Raw genomic sequence first — 19,423 nt, forward strand, 5'->3', positions numbered from 1 at the left:
TCCTGCGGGGTTTTTTCCCTCCCCCCCCTTTTCTAAGCCGCTTATCAGCTGATCCGCTAAGCCGCTAATAGCGCTAATCCGCTAAGCCGTCAATGGGCTTGCTTCGCAAGACAAAAAAAACCGCTAGACGAAGAGAATCGCGGAACGGATTCTTTTCGTCTTGCGAGGCACCACTGTAAGGGGAAACAGTCTGATACTGAAAGTTGTACTGACAGAATTAATCCACAATATTTATAAACCATAGGCAGTATTCACAAAACAAGCTGCGCCAACAAGACTTCTGCTTCTGCAATGGGGCTTTCTGCTCATGCCCCAAAATTGGCTTGGGGCAGGTGTTGCTAGAATTCCCAGAAAAGTACCCAAGAGAGGGGAGATATTTTCATCTGGCGGGCTGAAATGCTTGCATAGACAGAATGGAAGAGCACTGACTCTGAATTCCACCCTTTGCATTCATTTTTTATCAAACATATTCATTAGTTGGCTCACTTGGTCAACTGTACATGCTTTCAAACTTCCTACCTTCTGCATTAACATAAACAGAGCAACACACCCTTACATAGGGTGAGGGTAAAATTTGGCAGATGTGCCCAGAGCCCTGCATAAGCAAAGAGTGCACCTTAGTACACATCCAACATTTCTCCTACAGCTACGCATTACAGCGAGTGTACTCAGCTATTGTTGATAAGAACTCTCTAATGGTCATGCAAGAAATCTGAAACATTATTTGAAAACCACTGCTATACACTACTTATGTTCAAGTGAAATAATATGCTATCTGCCTAAAGGTCACACATTTCAGCATTAGGAACACAGGGAGGTTATCAGACCATTTAGTTCAGTATTATCAACAATGATTGGCAGTGGGGCTGCAGGATTTCAGAAAGGGATCTCTTCTAACTATAGCTGAAGAAGCAGGGGTTTGAACCTGGGACCTTCTGCCTGCGAAGGAGATGCTCTACCACTGAGCTACGGACAAGAATTAAACACAGAAAAAATGCAGCTAAATAGCTGCAATACAGACAAGTTATTTTAAGATACTGACTTATTACTGCACAAAAGTTATGATTATTTTTACCTGGGTAAATCTTATACCATAGTTTATCTCAGCTGAAACAGATTTTCTCTCTTTCTCTCTTTGAACCGGCCTATCATCCAAACCACGGCAGAATCTGTAGAGCATTTGTCCTGTTTTGGGGCCAAATTCTTTCTGAAGCTTTGACATTGTGACACATTGCAGATCTCCACAAGTTTTTATACCCAAAGATGACAACTTGGATTCCATTGTCCTACCAACTCCTGAAAAAATAAAGACATTTTTGATTTTGAAGTCTACAACTGGGAAATGTAATTCACTTAAGAAAACAAACGTGTATTAATATTTATGACTGCCCAGAAACAATTAGTACAACAAGCAACAGTGATGCCAAATTCTGGCATTCACATTTCAGCAAGCAACTAGAAACACCACATATTACAGGATCTAAAATAATTCTGAGCTCTAAGTAAAAAGACCCCTAGAGACTGTAAAACACCTGAATGTTGTACCTAAATGATTAAGGTTTTAAATGAGAATTTTAGGTTATATTTTAGTGATCAAGATTTAATATATATATTTAACTGCCCCCTGGTCCTGGGATTCTTCATAAGGAAGCTGTGCCTGGAGGAAGAACTGTGAGGGGAGAGACTTCATCAGGCAAGGCCTCCTTCCACCTGCCTTGCCCCACCCCCTGGTCCTGGGATTCTTCATAAGGAAGCTGTGCCTGGAGGAAGAACTGTGAGGGGGGAGACTCCATCAGGCAAGGCCTCCTTCCACCTGCCTTGCCCCACCCCCTGGTCCTGGGATTCTTCATAAGGAAGCTGTGCCTGGAGGAAGAGCTGTGAGGGGAGAGACTTCATCAGGCAAGGCCTCCTTCCACCTGCCTTGCCCCACCTCCGGCCCTGGGTCTCCTCATAAGGAAGCTGTTCCTGGAGGAAGAACTGCAAGGGGAGACACTCATCAGGCAAGGCCTCTTTCCACCTGCCTTGTCCCACCTCCGGTCCTGGGTCTCCTCATAAGGAAGCTGTGCCTGGAGGAAGAACTGTGAGGGAGGAGACTCCATCAGGCAAGGCCTCTTTCCACCTGCCTTGCCCCACCCTCCAGTCTCTGCTTCTTATTTTGTATTGTATTATGTTGTGCACTGTGGTTTGCTGTTGTTTTATTGATTGGAGTTTAGAAATTACTAACTGTAATTGTTGAGTGGATTTCTGTTTAATTTTGAAATGCTGATATTTAATATTATTCTATATTATTTTAATGAATGTTGGATGTTATTTTATTTGCATATTGTATATTGTATTATGCATATTGTCTTATTTATATGACGTTAGCCGCTCTGAGCCTGGCTTTGGCTGGGGAGAGCGGGATACAAATAAAATTTATTATTATTATTATTATTATTATTATTATTATTATTATTATTATTATTATTATATCTGAATTGCCTCTGTTATACCCAATTGCAATTCAATGTATTCCTGTTGTGTTTTATGATTTTCCTGATATTGTAAGTGAGCCGGAACTGGTCTGTGACCGTAATAATAAAATTCATACTCATACCTGAATGTTGACATATTCAAAGGGTACAAATGTGTTCTTTTGCCTTGCTTGTACATTTTATAAGAGATAAATAGCTCAAAATGAAAATGTTTTAAGCCACAGCCACTCTCAAGCTTTGGAGAGTGTTGTATGCATTTCTCACCCAGCATGATCATAAATCAAATGCTTATAGCAATTTAGTAAGGGATAATCACTTTCAGAGTTGTGTTCCACAGGGCAGAGTCTTGGGCGGGGAGCTGAGAGAACTATGACTGAGTCTTTATACAAATCTGGGAGTGATTATACTAGCATAAATTTACCTGGAAGATAGCTAGTAAGCTGGCTTCTGATAAAATCATCCACTTCTTCTGGCTTTAAGTGATATTGTCCATCTGGCTTTGCTCTGCGTGTTGCCATTCTAGCCAGCAAAATGTTTGAACCTAAAAAAATGACAATAGAATATAGCTGAATAAATCCAAATTGTTATTAAAAATATTAATTCACACTTTGGTATATCACCATCCCGGAGAAGAGGAGGAGGAAGGTGGATCTCACGATTTATGCCCTCAGACTTGTGAACACAGGAAGGCAGTTACAGCACCAGCCAGGTCCCAGGTGATGTTGTTGTTTTTTGCTATAAACACGAGCTATGCAATTTCCTTTGGTAAATGAGAGCCTTTCTTCACACTGCACATGGCTTGCCTATAGAATTTGCTACCACATAATGTAGTGGTACTTGGGCAGCTTTAAAAGAGGTTTAGACAAATTCATGGAGGATAATACTATAAATGGATACTAGCCATGACAGCTATTACTATCCCCAGTGCCAGAGGCAGCATGCCTCTGAATACCAGTTGATGGGATTCACAAGTAGGGAGATTGTGTTGCACTCAGGTCCCATATGCGGACTTCCCATAAGCATCTGATTGGCCACTGTGAGAGCAGGATGCTGGACTACAAGTGCATTTGGTCTAATCCTAGATGATTCTTATGTTCTTATGAATGTCAGTAGCAGCTACAGGAAAATATGAAGAATTTATGCATACTGCACTAATATGTGGAGGTGGTTGCATGGGGAGGGATGAATGGAATTCTGTACCCCAACTCCACTAGTGACATCCAAGTGTCCGTCTGGTTTTCCAGTGTTCTGAATCCAGTGTACAGGATCCACAAGCATGTCAAGCTGAGAGCATGGAAGGCCTGAAGCAGGGAAATGATTCTGCTGTATCCATCCATGCATTCAATGTAGGATGTGAAAAGTGATAAGGATGTGTGTATATTAAGGTGTGCATTAATGATCATGTCATTATTTTATCTGCAGAAGTTTCTATAATGTCAATATTAAGAAAAATATTATGGTGATGAACAAGATAAAACCAGCAATAAAATTACATTCATAAAGTAAGGACAAAATACATTACAAATCAGTAGATTAGCTTAATACATCAATATAGCTGGATTAACCCTCATCTAAAGCCTAGGCAAACATTTGTAATAAATGCACATTTGTATTAAGTTGACATTTAAACCCATCTTAACATTGTTTAGATTATTTTTTTTTAGTATAAATCATGAACTAACCTATTCCAATGGAAGCAGGACACTTGGTCTTGGCTTTTATTTCAGAACGGATAACACTTGCTAATTCCTCTGCTGTCAGTCTGGTTTCTGCAATGATTTCAGTGATGTCAACTAGTGCTTCATCACAACTGACTGCTTCAATGTTATGAGTATAGCTATCAACACAAAGTAAAAGGAAGTGAAACAGCAGCAACAGCTCACCAAACACAGGACAAATAAAATCTCCCCAACCATCTTATCTTCTAATTCTATGGAACCTAAATATATAACTGTGCACTAGAAAATTCATAGGTAATACTACTTTCCTTCTTAGGACTAAAATCATGCTAGTAAAGTGTGAGCTCGAGAAGTTTTACTAAAGTCTTATTCCAAGCATTTGACACCATCATTTCATTAACTCAAAGTAATATTTAAAGGGTACATCAACAGAAAATCTGATGCATTAGGACCAGTCTAGATGAGATGGAAACATGATGCCTCTGCTCAGATAAACAAGTGGGAAAAGGAGCTCTTCTCTTTACCCAAAAGGGGAAAGCAAATGTGGGGAACTGAACCATCCACCCTTAACTTCCGGGTACCCTGCCATGTTATGAACTTCTCTCCACCTCACCTCACCCAAACTCAGTTTTTAGTGTGTGAAGTAGCTCCAAACACTACATTTTTAAGGTGAATAGGCCAAACAACTGAATAAGAAATGAGGCATCAAGCCAGGTCTAGGTTTAGCTCTTAGAATTCCAGGTAAACACTATTTTTTAATATAACATTCAAATATGAACCAGGTTCTCCAAATCCACTGGGAATTCTTTACCTGGTCAGCCAATGCTGAATCAAACTGATCTTGAAAATCCTATTTTAAAAATACTCTGGTGTGCAACCTCTAAATCATCTCCCCCATTGAAGGTTTTGTTTGCAAAGCATGCAGCATTACAAATAACAGTCTAAAGGCAAACTCACAGATTTCTCTTAAATTAAAACAGGAAGACATGTTAATGAAATGTCTGCAGGAGCATCTGAAACCACATCAAAAAAATAATAATTAATTTCCCAATACTTGTTTTACCTTGCCAGGGTTTCGTACATGCTTTGTGCAACTTCTTTGTATGCCTGAAAGTCATAGGGCACAGCGTGAAGATTTGGACACAATCGTCTTGCTTGTCCAAAGAACATTCCATTCTTTATACCAACTTGCCTAAAAACAATCATAATATTGGTTTAATATCAACAGTCTATAAAGTTAAAACTACGGATTTGGAATTTTTCACTGTTCTTGCACCTGGATATAATAAGGGGCCCTCAAAGAAGCAGATTACTGATACATTACAAAAGTCAATGTATGTAAATGTGAGCCCAAGAAATTGTTGATAATGGTGGTGAAATCCTAACAACAATATATCAGACCATTTACTGTCACGAGTTAGAACTTGACTTTTTTCCACATTGACTTTATATAAGGAATGTACAATGCTTCTGGCAACTAGCCTGGATTCAAATCTCACAGTGGTCTGGTCAGCACAATACACCATACAATTTAGAAGCAGAAGAGTGTGGTGCAACAAATGGAAATTTTGTCTCTTTTACAGTAGGCTTCTTTACACACACACACACACACTCCTTTCGCTTTTCTCCAGCCAGGCAATTAAGATGTATTTTTGGAGATCAGGGACAAAAACAGAAACTAAGACTGAGGAAAATTGCCTCGGCTGAAGACAGGAAATAAATTGGAGCTGAGGTCTTGGTCTTCAAGGGAATGCTTACAGTGGTGCCTCGCAAGACGAAAAGAATCCGTTCCGCGGGTCTCTTTGTCAAGCGGTTTTTTCGTCTTGCGAAGCAACCCTATTAGCGGCTTAGCGCTATTAGCGGTTTAGCGGCTTATCGGATAAGCGGATAAGTGGCTTAGCGGCTTAGAAAAAGGGGGGGGAACTGCAGGAACTCGCAATACATTTTCGTCTTGCGAAGCAAGCCCATAGGAAATTCGTTTTGCGAAGCACCTCCAAAACGGAAAACCCTTTCGTTTAGCGAGTTTTCCGTCTTGCGAGTCATTCGTCTTGCGGGGCACCACTGTACTTCCTAGACTTTGTGTGCATTCCCCACCTTTGGATGCTAGGTGGCGATGACATTCCATTTGACAAACTATCATCCAGGGACAACACAGAAGTGAGGCTCTGCCCAGGCACAAACCCTGCTATTCAACTAACTTGGTGCACTAGCTGGAGCCAGCAAAAACATTCCTGCTGCGGCAACAGGGCTTCATCTCCTCCCCACCTCATGTGCTCTCCAAATCTACTCTGAAGTGTTAGGAGAACCCCCATTATAGTGCAAAGGCAAGCTGAATTCAACCCGATATGTATAACTGCAGAGTTACTGAAAAGCAGGATGGGTTCCACAGAGATAAATCACAGTGAACAAGTATGTTTTAAGGAGCAACTTGAAAATGAAAACCCAGGAAAATAATTGTCTGCCTTGTGGAAGGATATTTTAGCGATACAGAGCTGCAGGGGAATGAGAATACATATGCTCTCTTTGAAGAGCTGTAGCATGAGAGAGCTGTTCTCTCATCCTCTTTCTTCTCTTGTCCTGAACGTGTGAGGTGAACATCTACGTAGGAAAATGAGAGGAAAAGCTGCAATTCACAACTAACAGGAAATAGTTTCCTCTTACCTAGCTTCATAACTGCAAGATGCAATTTCAGCCATTGATGGCACAGAGATTTCCAAGTCAATTCCATTCACTTGTGTAGACTCTGGATTATCTTCATCTGGTGAGTCCAGTTCACTTGCTCCTGCTTGAGAAATATTTTAGCTATTTTTAGTTAATGGCTAAAAATAAATTACTTTCATAACAATATAATATTTAAAGTTATTTTATTAAAGTAAGAGTAGCAGTGTTGGCCTACAAAAATTAATAACCGCAATGCGTATTAAGGAATTACCTTTAATACCAAAATACCACAAAATAGTGTGTAAGCTTTTGAGTTTTCCATAACTCTTCAACAGACTATATGGTAGACTAAGCACTAAGGTGGGAAGGATGCAACTGTGTTGCCAACATACAGACTGCCTAGTTTCTCTCCATTTCTGTTTTCTACCTGGTAAGGAGCCTATGGATGGAAACAAACTTGGGTAACCGCCAGTTGTGGTAGTTCCAGATGGGGACTAGCCATCATTAATCCTTCTTGTTCTCAGGAGGCCTTTGAGAAATCTGATACCTGCATAGCACATAAACAGTCTTATTTGAATGTCTGCTGTCTCCTTCCCAATTTCATTTTGAGACTGATTGTATGGAGGCAACATGCCTTCAACATCAACTCATTTGGTTTTTCTTCTCTTGCTTCCCCAACCCCAAACCCAAATTGCTGAGTTTATCATCCAGCCTGATAAAGAGTTCTGAAGTACTCAAAAGCTTTCACGTTATTTTGTGAGTCTTTCCTCAGCCAAATAAAAGTATTGCCCTAATATGGATTTGATAATTTATTAAAATAGATTTCCAATTTTTATTAGCTAGCAATCTTAAGATTTTATGTCTGCATTCCAGAGTGATAACTAAAAATAGTAACAATTCAAGTTTCACGTCTCATAAATAAACAGAAAGAAGATTGGAATGTAGAGCCCAAAATGGAAGTCTTTGATTTTAGTCTACAAATTGGTTTCATGAGCTATAATTGTAAAAATCTTACAAGAAGATTTTCTAAAGCAAAAATGTCCCTCAGCAACGCCTTGCTGTTATTACTTATGAGGGCTCTATCTAAATGTTTCTCCTTTGCATGCTGATTTTGGTGAAATCCAAATAGAAAGGGCCTTGTAAAAGCATACAACTTATGCTTGGCTCCTCAACCAACCCTGCAGAGTGGCAACTTTTTTCATGGTAGAAAGAGAGCCATGCACACATGTACACTTACTGCACTTTTCAAAGAACTCATTTCCCACAAATTTATTCTGTGGGGAATTGGAAAAGTGCTACCACAGTTACAAAGGGAAAAGCAGCTATGTGAACTTGTTACAGTTTGGATTTAAACATAGCAAATATTCACATTGGTATGGAACATTTTATGACCCAAGTTACACTTCATCTATGAAATCTCCTTTTAACTTTGCTATAAAATGAGATTTCCTCCTACCCATCTTGCCTAATCCTTTAAGCATATTTACAGAGATACTTAAATTCAATGCAATGACTATTTCTTGTCTGAAAATAGTTACCTGTTATTAAAGCAGTACAAATAAAAAGAAAATGGGAATAACATATGCAATATGTAGTTCATTCAAGGACACTATTTAAACAGAAACAAACCCTACAAGCTTCTCTCATTTGATGGTCAACAACCTCCCTCTACGTCCCGAATTTCTTTTGCTCATTATTTGTCCAAAATATATGGCCATTTGAGATTACCAAACAAGAGCAAAGCTTTTAAGTCCGAGTCAGGCAGATTTATGTTAAAGAACTGCCCCAAACAAACTAACCACGTACCAACTATGAGCAAAACATACGGGAATGAGTTACAGTGTACAAGAACATGCTAAGTCTCTGTTGTACATAGAGATCACAAAGTACAGCTAGAGACCGACCCTAATATGCTAATGCTTACTTTGAAAGAAGAGTTAAGTAACTTGGATTTGGCTTTTGTTTCTGCAGTCTACTACATTGAACATTAAGAGTTATTTCTCCAAACTGGTGCATTCTTCATTACTGCTGAATTGTGCCACAATCTGAGTTTGAAATGAATTATGATGTAGTCTTTACAGGGCAAAGAATGTAGTGGATGAAAGATGTGAGAGACAGAACATGAATAGGCTACTATCTTGACAGTTTAGCATCGTTGTATTGATGGGCTCATTCAAGTTACCCAACATATCTGCAACTGCAAATTAGAGCAAATTATGCCCCAAACAAGAACAATGTCTTTAGTCCATTTGCTCTTCCGCCCTGGCATGAGAGGTCATCATCTTGTCTATCTTCATGAGTTCGATGGGCTTCTCCACAGTGCAGCACAGTAGATCCCCCCTTAAGCTGATGGTCACTTCATGTAAATTCAGGGCAATGCGAGACACATTGTCCTCACTGGAATGCAAGGTAGAGAACCTCTCATCAAAAGTTGGAAAACTAGACAGGCGCATGGTGAATGTGGAGCAACGGATGGAGAAATCAGAGGCCAGGACCCAAGTCTGTGAAAAAGAAATCGCTGAGAATAAATCTGTATCTCACGTGATGATAAAAAAAATTGTTGCTCTTTTGAATGAAAATTGAAGAAACTGGGATTTAGGGAAAGGAAGGCTAAAAATATTCATATCTTGAGAATGCTGGCAGATGAGGAAAGGAACCTAACCCATTGGTTCTGTGTGCTGATTTCCCTATCTCTTTGGGTCAGATAAGTTCTATCAATAGAACAATCATTACCTGCTCTCAAGGAGATACAGAACAAGAATGATAGCAAATCAAAGCAACACAATTGTGGATGGATAAAATTAAAGACTGGTTTTTAAGAGGCCCAAGATTCAACTGCTTGGAACATTTGTCCAGTAAGAGTGACAATAAAAGCAGGAACCATCAACGAACAGGAACTTTGTAAAAGATGGGGCTGATGTTGAAAAAGCACCTATTTCTTGTCAAACTAACGTTCACAGATCCTTAAAGTAACTGTCTCAGGGATCATAGATAAGCCAAGAGCAGAACACAGCATGGAGAATGGGAGGTATGAACAAATGACATGGTTAGTCATATGTAATAAACTGAGATTAGAATTTGTTCCAAATCATAGATGGGTGTTATTTAGAGTTTGTACATGGATTACAAGAACAGAATTTACCAGTAGGTTAAAAAATAATTTATACACACACATCCAAAGCTTTTATTATGTTTCAATACCTATCATATGGGATAATTTATATATAGCAGACAGTTCCATGATCATTCCTATGGGAAAGTACATGTATTTTTCTGTATTTTTAAAAACCTATGTGCCACTTTTTAATAAAACATTAGATTAAAATTATTTATATAGGAAATAGTTCTTGAAGAGTCAGCAAGCTGCTCATTGCATTTGTTTATTAAATAACCCATAGGTCAACATACTGCTGAAAAATGAAAGTAGAAAAACCACTGAGAAATACAAAAATTCAAAATATGCATAAATATAAAAAGCTAATTACCTACCAACGAATTATAAAAAACCATGTGGGTTATGTCAAGAAGCATACTTTTGCCAAGGTAAGGAATAATGGGAGTGATTTGAGAAGCCTGGTTCTATTCTCCACCATGCAATGGAAAGGCACTCTACACTGTTTTTATTCCAACGTTCTTGGAAAATGAAGCCTTGTATGAATTTGTAAAACTTAAATCAGCATGCATTGCAAGACAACACTATATTACGCAAGGTCCAAGAAGTTATAGGCATAATGGTAAGAATGGCACCTTCAATCCTCATCACAGTGAATACTGCTATAGCAAGATGTACACTGCTGCAGTGTTCCTGCATTATTAAGACAAAGCAAGTTCTGTGGCTCACGTGACTAAACTCATTCTTGTCAGCAAGATGGGTAAAGGAAAGGAAAAATGGGGATGCATAGGAGACTAGGATTTGTTATGGCACAGTAGCAACTACACCATGTTGCACCAGAAACCAGAGTATAATAATTGCTCTTACATACATCACAGTAAACTATGACGACGACAACAACAACAACAACAATAACAATAACAGACTCTATAAAGGTACTATAATGCCACCAGAGGGCGGAGAAACTATCCAATCTTAGAGAGCAAGAGTAGCTTGAAGGTCCACACAAGTCTCTAAAGTTCCTACACAGGTACAAATCAAACTTTAATAATTGTTTTTCATATAAACACTAGAAGCCTCTCTCATGCTATTTATTGAGCATGTTAAGCATACAGAAGAACAAAGTAACTTAAAAACTTGAGTGTAAATTCTACTACATTTCCCCATATGCCTGAAATGTTTAAAGTAAGCACACTCTTTTAGTGTTATTTACAAGTGTTAAAAGATTGCATCTTGTGCTGTCAATATACTATGCATTGACAAACTATAGCTATATGAATGATGCCCTTGTTTTTATTGAGGTGTTTTATCCCATTTATTAGTCCTAAATGGACTGTCAAGGCAGCTAGCACTATGGCACAGTACTATGAATGGAAAATATTATCTCTGAATATTCTGAAAATATGTGAAAAACATGAAAGCAGAACAACTTCTATATCTGTAGTTCTTCCCATTACCTTACTTACCACTCCACAATCTGTAGTATTTATGACAAATCTCAATATGGTTATCTATCTCCAATAGCAGAAGTTAAATCTAGAAGTAATTCTTACTTGACACAGTGCTACTGATGGTGGTTGTAATTAAAGTATTTACATGAAAAAATACTTAGGAATGTCTGTTTGAGTATCTAAGGACACAATACTGGTACAAATGTGACATATGTAGTGACACATTGTATCAGACTCCTGCGGCCCATCAGCAGATGAACAGAAGGGCTGCATTTGTGAGTTGTCTCATCTGTTAGATCAGCCAGGCTCCAGGGCCACCTCAATCTCATTTTGCCTCCTCCCTTTGGGGGCCAAACCAGGTCTGAAACCCGAGGCATGCTATCAGAAGCCAAAAGAAATACATACATATCAATTTAGCATTAATAACTTACACTATGTTTGTGATGGATTTTTATCATTTTATCATTCTACGTGAGAAACCAATCTTAGCTGTAAAGCAGGAAATAAATAGGATAAATGAACATACATTTTATTGCCAGTATCCTGTGCTAACATTTCACTGTGGAATGCACTACCAATGCACTATTAAAACAGCTAAGCTACATGATACTTTAGAATTAGGGCTTTTTAAAAGTACCTTTCAATGTATTAAAGAACTGGAAGATCTTAGATGTCTTGCACTGGACAAGACAATCTAGGAATAAAGCAACATTGCAAAATAAAATTCAGGAAACCATATCTAACAATATCTATTCTTGACTAAAGGATTACAGTCCACTTAAATCAGGTACCCTCAACCATTTTCTGCTGGGGCTAAATTTGGAAATCTGAGAAACTGGCATGATCACCAGAAAAAATATCAACTTCAGAAACTGTTTATGTATGCAACAGCAGCAGCCCAGATCCTACATATCTCAAGGGTGAAAGGAAGACAAGATACCAACAATAGAAGAATGGCAAATGAAAATGATGGACTATGCAGAAATGGCAAAACTTACCGAAAAGCTCAGAGACAATGACAATGAGAAATTTAAAAAAGAATGGGAAGCATTTATTGTATATGTATAAAAATATTGTAAACAAGTAGAAACACTAGCAGGCTTTGACTAAACATTTGCAAGTAGTTAAGCTGAGATAAAATTTATGGAAGGAAATTTGAATTGAAATAGCAAAATTTGATGGCATGCATTTAGGATAAAACAATAAGAAAAAGAGGTTTATGTAAATTATGCAGAAAAGGTATATATTCAATGAACCAGGAAAGGAAATGGAGGGAAGTCAGGAGGTTAAAGAGAACCTCTGAAAAGATCTTTTCTTTTTTTCTTTTTCTTTTTCTTTTCTTCTTCCTCTTTCTTTGCTTCTCTTTACTTTTATTTCACTTTTTATTTTTTATGTTGCATATTTTGTATCTTTAATTTTACTTGATGGAAAACAATTGTTGAAGTTGAAATTGTAAAACCAATAAAATTTATTTACAAAAAAAGAAGAAGAAAAATATCAACTTCACAGCAGGAAAGCTAGTGGTGTTCAGAGCAAAACTGCATAACACAAACAAATATCCACAGGCACAACGTACACCCCAGCTACATATATCCCTTCCAAACAAAGAAAAAGAATAATAATCACATACACACACTAAAACAAGAAGCAGACATCCAAAAGCAGGCAAAACACTCTCCAAACAAAAATGCCTAACACATATGCACAAACACCCATTAAAAACAAAACTCAATGTAACTTTTTTGTTCCTTGACCTTACTAGGCAGCAGTCGAGTCCTTCTTATTTATATTTTCTAAGGCGTTTCAGAGGTAAGCAAAGCCCCAGGGCTACAGCTACCCCACCCTCCTCCTTTCTTTCTCTATGCACAATGTCTCTAGGTTCAAAAGGAGACCAATCTGAAAAAGAGGGTAAGGGACAAGGCGGCAACAGCAGCAGCAGCAGCACCTGCAAGTCCATATTTTGCTTCCTACATAGCCCTGCTACAGCTCTTTTTAACAATTCAGTCAGGAGGGGCAAGGGGGCCCCAAGTTAAAAACAAACTGCTCAAGCCTTTCTAAATGTTTAGGGAAAATTGTGGCTTCCTTGGGATCATAGAAATATGAGCCAACAAAAGAGGAGGAGGAAAAACAGTATTTGGACAACGTGGCTTGGAAAAATAATAGCAGCCATGCTAGATCATATCAAGGTTCCATCTAATCCAGGATCCTGTTTTCAACATAGTCAGCCCCATTCTTTCAGCAAGCCCACAAAGCAGGGCATGGAAGACTACAACTATCCCCAACCATTTGCCCCTAAAACCTGGTATTCTGCCTAGAAACATTTATCTGTCCTAGTTAAAAGCCAAACACAGACCCATCATGCAGGAATTCATCTAATCCTCTGTTAACTACCACAATATCTTTGGCCAACAATGTCCATAAATAAATTTATAAAGTTAAGTACTTGCCTGTGCTAGATCTACTGTCAGTCTATTTCACTGGGTGACCCGAGTCCTAATATAACAAGGGAGAAAAACCTTTCTATCCCTTCACACCATTACAGTTTTTCTTCCCTTTTGCCCACTGCAGTCTTAAAACTAAAAAGTTCCGTTTGCATTGGTCACATTCCTTTGTTCATCTTCGCTGCTCCTTTTCCAGTTATAATACATTCTTTGTTTAGATGGGGCAATCCAAACTGTACATAGAATTCCAAATTTTTTTGCCCCATCTATTATATATTTTGGAAAGTGGTTTGTCTACCTGTCTGTTCTCTATGCATTCAGATGCCTCTTGAAATATTGCCATCCAAATTTGGCATGACGGTTCCCAAAGTGGAGGAGCTATTTTTGGTCTATGGTTGGATGCTGGACATTATTTGAAACAAGATGATGGGGGGTACAAACTTGCTAGTTACAGTGGTCTGCTTTGCCAACATGTTACACGTAGGGAGCATGCTGGGGAAGCAAATGCCAACAGGATTGAAAAGGGAATGGCTGAGACTACAAAGGTTTGGAAGGCAGGAAGAGGAGACCTAGCTCCAGGAACTGGGAGCAGAAGGACAGAATAAGTGGCTACCTCCCTGAATGTTGGGCCAGTGGTGGTGGTGGGGGGGTGTCAGCCAGTCTCTCATCACTGGTTATGGCCCCAATGGAGATGGCAACGGCTGATGCAGGAATAAATCTGGGCAAGGTGAGTCCAGCTTAGGAAGCTGCTTCCCACACTGCAGCAACCACTGGCAGGTCACTAGGAGGTGGTGACATTGTAGGTGGTGGTGGCAGCAGGGGGGATCAGCTAGGATCCAAACCACACAAAGACAACACTGACAGTGGGCTATAATGTGTGGGGGGGGGGGCTGGCAGAATGGGGAGGCAAAACAGGCCTGGTACATGCAGCCACACTGCAGGAATTGCATACCAAAGAAGCAGTCCTACTGGCTGCAGGGGTCTCCTTCATTAGCACATTTCACTCAGGGAAGGCATTAGTAAAGCAGTACCCAGTAGGCCTGAACCCTCCTGCTCTCTGCAGCGCAGTCATAAGCAGAGAGAAAGAATACACAGAGTCTCTTTAGCTCATCCCTCTCTTGACTGTATAGGGTTTATTAAAACCCTAATTAAATATCAGGACCAGATCAGGGTCAGGTGTTCCCTGGGTTAGGTTGGGGCAGTGCAGAGCCCTAAAATTAACAAATTACACTATCCATATATACACACCTCTGTTTTTGGTTTCTCGGAATTTCCAGGCAATGCCAGGTATTTTCAGCTAAATTTATATAAAGTTATTTTAACTAGCAAGATACCACCACAGCACTACAGAACTAACTTTGGATTGTTACAAGTGACGATCCTAATATATTTATTTATTTTGCAATTCAACAAATTGCAGTTTTGTACCTGCTTTGCCATTCAATAATTTATTCTGATAATATTGCCATTCCAGCTGGGGATTTGCACCAGGACGAAGCAATGATTTTCCTGATCCTCTGTTACTCGTAACAGCAACCGGTTTGCCTGTGAAACATAATACAGTTGTAAGTCAAATTGCACTGCACTTTTTGTAAAAGATCTATGAGCACTACTGCAAATTACTTAGTAACACAAGTTCTACATACAGGATAGTGATTTTGAGAGTAGTCTGTAAAAGTTAGGACACACATTTTTGTGCTATGGCAGTGCTGAACAGCGCTGAATCCACAACTTTTTGGTTCAGTCAATAAAGACAGATGTAATCTGATTTGACAGTAGTTGGGGGAGGGAAACCTGTGAAATGATCATTCAATTTCAGGAGGATGTTTTTTACTGGATCCGATTTTGCATGTGTGTGCAATTAAATGTATGTGCCTTCTCTTTCTTAATTTCTTTTCCATTTTCTCTCTCAAAAGCAGCACACCACTTTCTCCCTCCCTGTCTCCTCCTAGCTGCTCCTTTTTCTTTCCCTCAAACCCTCTGATAGCTTTTCCTCCTTATCTTTTCAGTCACTCCACTTCTTATTCAACTGCTCAGGTACCAATCCTGAAAAGCATACATAGCTGAAAGATGAAGTGGGAAAGAACATCACTCTTACAACTTCCTCCTCCAGTTCTATGTACTTTTATAGGGACACGAAGGCACACACTCTCACTGCCTCATGATGGAGAGAGAAGAGGGGATGGGAGGTTTAAAGGTTTTGCTGGAATCAAGACAACCACTACCACCACAGGCTCTGCATTGGCAACCCCAGCACTACAGACATGTGATCCTCCTAACTGCTAGGAGGAAAAGAGAACTCTTCACTGTGTTCCATGGATGCAGATAAATGAATGACAAATCTAGAGATATTTGCAAGTACAGTACCACCAATATGTAAGTTTTCTGTTTAAAAGTTTACTCATGCCAACACGTGTGCATTTAACAGTACATTTCCACCTGGTATATAAAAAGCTGCAAAGTGCAAAGAGGAATGAATACTAACCTTTTAGATCAGGTCTATCTCGGATACCCACTGATACAAAGAAGCAGTCCATATCCACATGCATTATACAGCTTTGATGCTTGGTTGAGCTCAAGGTAGCTGTATAATCTATTATAATGGTAGGCAAATGGAAAGTTTAAACCACACTGAACAATTTTTTATTCCTATTATGCTCCTATTAATCTAGAATTTACCACCCCACTCTTTGTTTGCAACCATTTAACTGTCCTTAAAACATGTAGAATGCTAGGTAGTCCCCAGTTTTAAAAGTTTCCAAAGGTACCATTTCATTGTTGCATATATTGTTCTTCACTACAATCAATACAATTTCGGGAGTTTGTTGTACACATCTACTCAAATACTTGGCTACAATAACTTTGTAACTACTGCTCTATACTACCGGCTTTTCCTAGCTCTTGACATTTTCAGACCAAATCTGGAAGAACTGATTAACATTATTGCTCTTCTTTCTCAATGTAATTAAATATGCTACCACAGCACATGCCAGCAATCATGGGCTAAAAGCTACCAGCACCCTGCCTAGTTGTCCATTTTCCTAACTCTTACTAAGGACAGTGCACATTTCCAATACTGGCCAAAAGAGTAGCAATAATAGTAGACAGTTTATACACATTCTTAATCATTTGTATTGCAACAGAAGTGTGAATACAGTGAGATGTCATTTTCAAATTAGAAACCTAATGATATATATTTTATCCTCCAACACCACAGTATAACATGGTATTCCCTACAAAGCCTAACATTCCAAACAACAGATTTATAAAGAAGCTCTACTAAGGGCTCACCCAGATTTCCTTTTGTCCTGTGTTTCTAGCCACAGCTCCGGGCTTTAAAGCTCCATATCCGAGTGTTTTGGGGTTTTCTGTCCTGGCATTTCCCCCAGTAAAATCTGCATTTTACCACTGAATCGGAGGAAATGATGTGAATTGCCGTTTGCTCCAATTCAGCTATAAAACACAGGCTTTCCAGGTGAAAGCAATGGGATCAAAACAAACAAAACTACTCAGACATAAGACTTTTAAAGTGTGGACCTCTGCCTCGAAAAGCACAACACAAAGGATGTCTGGATGAGCCCTTAGCCATTTCCCCCCCTCCCCCGACAAGTGAATTTGATACATACACTGTGCATTAACAGTGAAATGCAGGCAACAAATAATGTTGTGACTAAGTCGGAAAAAGAGCAGCTAATACCTTTTGGCATGGCATGTACTCCAGTTCCCACAATCCTGAGACTGCTCCTAAGCAACCAACCTTAACTGTAGCACAATTGGAATGCTGAACTTTATAGTCTCATCAAATTATCTTGGAGGTCCATACTGCCCATCACTAGCTTACACAGAAATTTCAATGTCAAAACATAACCCATTTAAGTTAATAACAAGAGTGAATGGCTTTTTAAAAAGTACCTACCCGAGTCAGTTTTGTTAATTATAGATTGCCCTGCTTTCAGTTTTTTTAACTTTTCTCTTCCTGGGAAGATAGCATTGTTCTGTTTCTGCAGTGTATTGACAAAATCTGTAAATTCACTCTTCCAAGTAGCTATATGATGCAGTCTTGAACGAGAGTAAAAGTCGGAAATGAAACTGCAGTTAGGAGGTTTGGACAGAGGTGAATCTACCTTACTAGGAGAAGGTACTGTGGTGCTTTTTGTGCTTGAAGGCCCCTGAACTGTAGAGTGATGAGCACCGTTTCTTTTAATATTACTGTGCAAAGATGAACAAGGTGAGTTACTCATAGTCCTATGCGAAATTCGTAAAAGTTCAGTGTTTTTGTTGCTTTGTTGAAAATGCTGCATAGAGCAGTCTCTAAAGTCTCTCCTTTCCTCCTCCTGCACAGGAGCTGGAGACAGTCTGCTTGCAACATTGTTGCCAGAGTGCACCAAGCTATCCTGTGTCTTTAAGGCACTGTTGGAACTATGAGTGTGTCCATTGAAAATGGAAATGCTGCCTCTATGATGAATTCCGTTATGCTTGCTAGCAGAAAAGGCTTGCTCCAAATCCAAGACTCCGGCATCTTCAGTCTCATCTTCCATGTTCAATTTACACGTTCCATTGGCTTTGATTTCATTCTCTACTTCATACTTTTTTACTAGACAATTTCTAAAAAAAAGGTGGTATAATACAGAAATTAGGAAAAAATATCAATTAAAAACATTTACCACTAAACTCTCCCCCTCTACTGTACTTTGAACCTCCCCCCATACACACACTGGTTTTAATAACAAGTTGACAGAATTGTTTCATAAACTTAGTCCACTAAGTTTTAAAGAGTAGTTTGAAATATGCCTAGAGATCTTCTAAGAGCTGCATAAACAGCATTAACATGAATGATCCGAGATGATCATCTAACATAATCTAAATTTGTAATTCAAGATAATTACTTACACCCTGTTGAACTCCACAGAGATATTGCTAGGACCTGCAATAGGTTCTTCAGGTTTGCATATGGTATTAAAACAGAGGCCTTTTTGAAAAATTGACTGTTTTGTATAAAGCTGATATGGAATGTATGAAAGGAGACGTCCAGCCTTTATGCTGTAAAGAAGATGAGAGTTTAATTGATCAGAGAAGTCATAACAAATTCTGTAGTTTTTATCTTGTTCTTAAAGTAGGGGGGTATACCCCCCAGTTGAACAGCACTTACTTTCATTAATGTATTTAATGTTGGGGAGAGAAGCTGTTGATTGCACTTGTATATTTCTACTTTACTAGCTTGATTGTCTTATTTCTAGACACTTCATTGTCCCATTATTTTATACAGAAAACAAAACTTATTAAACTGGAAAGGTTTTACACATTTAAGGCAATGTTGGGAACCCTCAGGTCTGGGAGCCAAATGTGGCCTTCTAGTCTCCATACCCAGCCCGCAAGATTTTTTCAGGTCATGTTCTTCACTGGCTCTGCTTTGTGCCCTCAGGTACTTTTTGCCTGGCTGGAATAGGTCCCTGAGCCATTATAACGCCTCTTTGATCGCTTGGAAGCAGGACATAAGCCTGCAGCCACTGCACAATTGAAATATAGCCTATTGTACAAAGTTAAAGCTCACATCTGTTGCTTCACGCACTTCAGTCTAGTCCCATGTGATTTCCCCCTCTCACTC

The 19,423-nt window shown here is 39.1% G+C and overlaps 1 protein-coding gene across 2 annotated transcripts in view; it reads right to left on the reverse strand.

Annotated features, from left to right (window-relative positions):
* Nucleotides 1-19,423, reverse strand: part of REV1 (REV1 DNA directed polymerase) — a 41,890-nt gene that overhangs the window by 11,288 nt on the left and 11,179 nt on the right. Inside the window, exons 5-13 of one of the 2 annotated variants that reach the window (XM_081857857.1) lie at nucleotides 18,709-18,858; nucleotides 17,735-18,423; nucleotides 16,304-16,411; nucleotides 15,247-15,363; nucleotides 6,815-6,935; nucleotides 5,217-5,345; nucleotides 4,157-4,311; nucleotides 2,896-3,015; nucleotides 1,076-1,296 (exon numbers count right to left, since the gene is read on the reverse strand). In XM_081857857.1, coding sequence (XP_081713983.1) covers nucleotides 1,076-1,296; nucleotides 2,896-3,015; nucleotides 4,157-4,311; nucleotides 5,217-5,345; nucleotides 6,815-6,935; nucleotides 15,247-15,363; nucleotides 16,304-16,411; nucleotides 17,735-18,423; nucleotides 18,709-18,858 — 1,810 coding nt within the window. Of the gene's footprint in view, nucleotides 1-1,075; nucleotides 1,297-2,895; nucleotides 3,016-4,156; nucleotides 4,312-5,216; nucleotides 5,346-6,814; nucleotides 6,939-15,246; nucleotides 15,364-16,303; nucleotides 16,412-17,734; nucleotides 18,424-18,708; nucleotides 18,859-19,423 lie in introns of both variants that reach the window. The other variant, XM_081857856.1, reaches the window with a different exon arrangement.

Source organism: Podarcis erhardii (assembly GCF_964252035.2).
Source record: "Podarcis erhardii genome assembly, chromosome: 4".
NCBI classification, from domain to species: domain Eukaryota; kingdom Metazoa; phylum Chordata; class Lepidosauria; order Squamata; family Lacertidae; genus Podarcis; species Podarcis erhardii.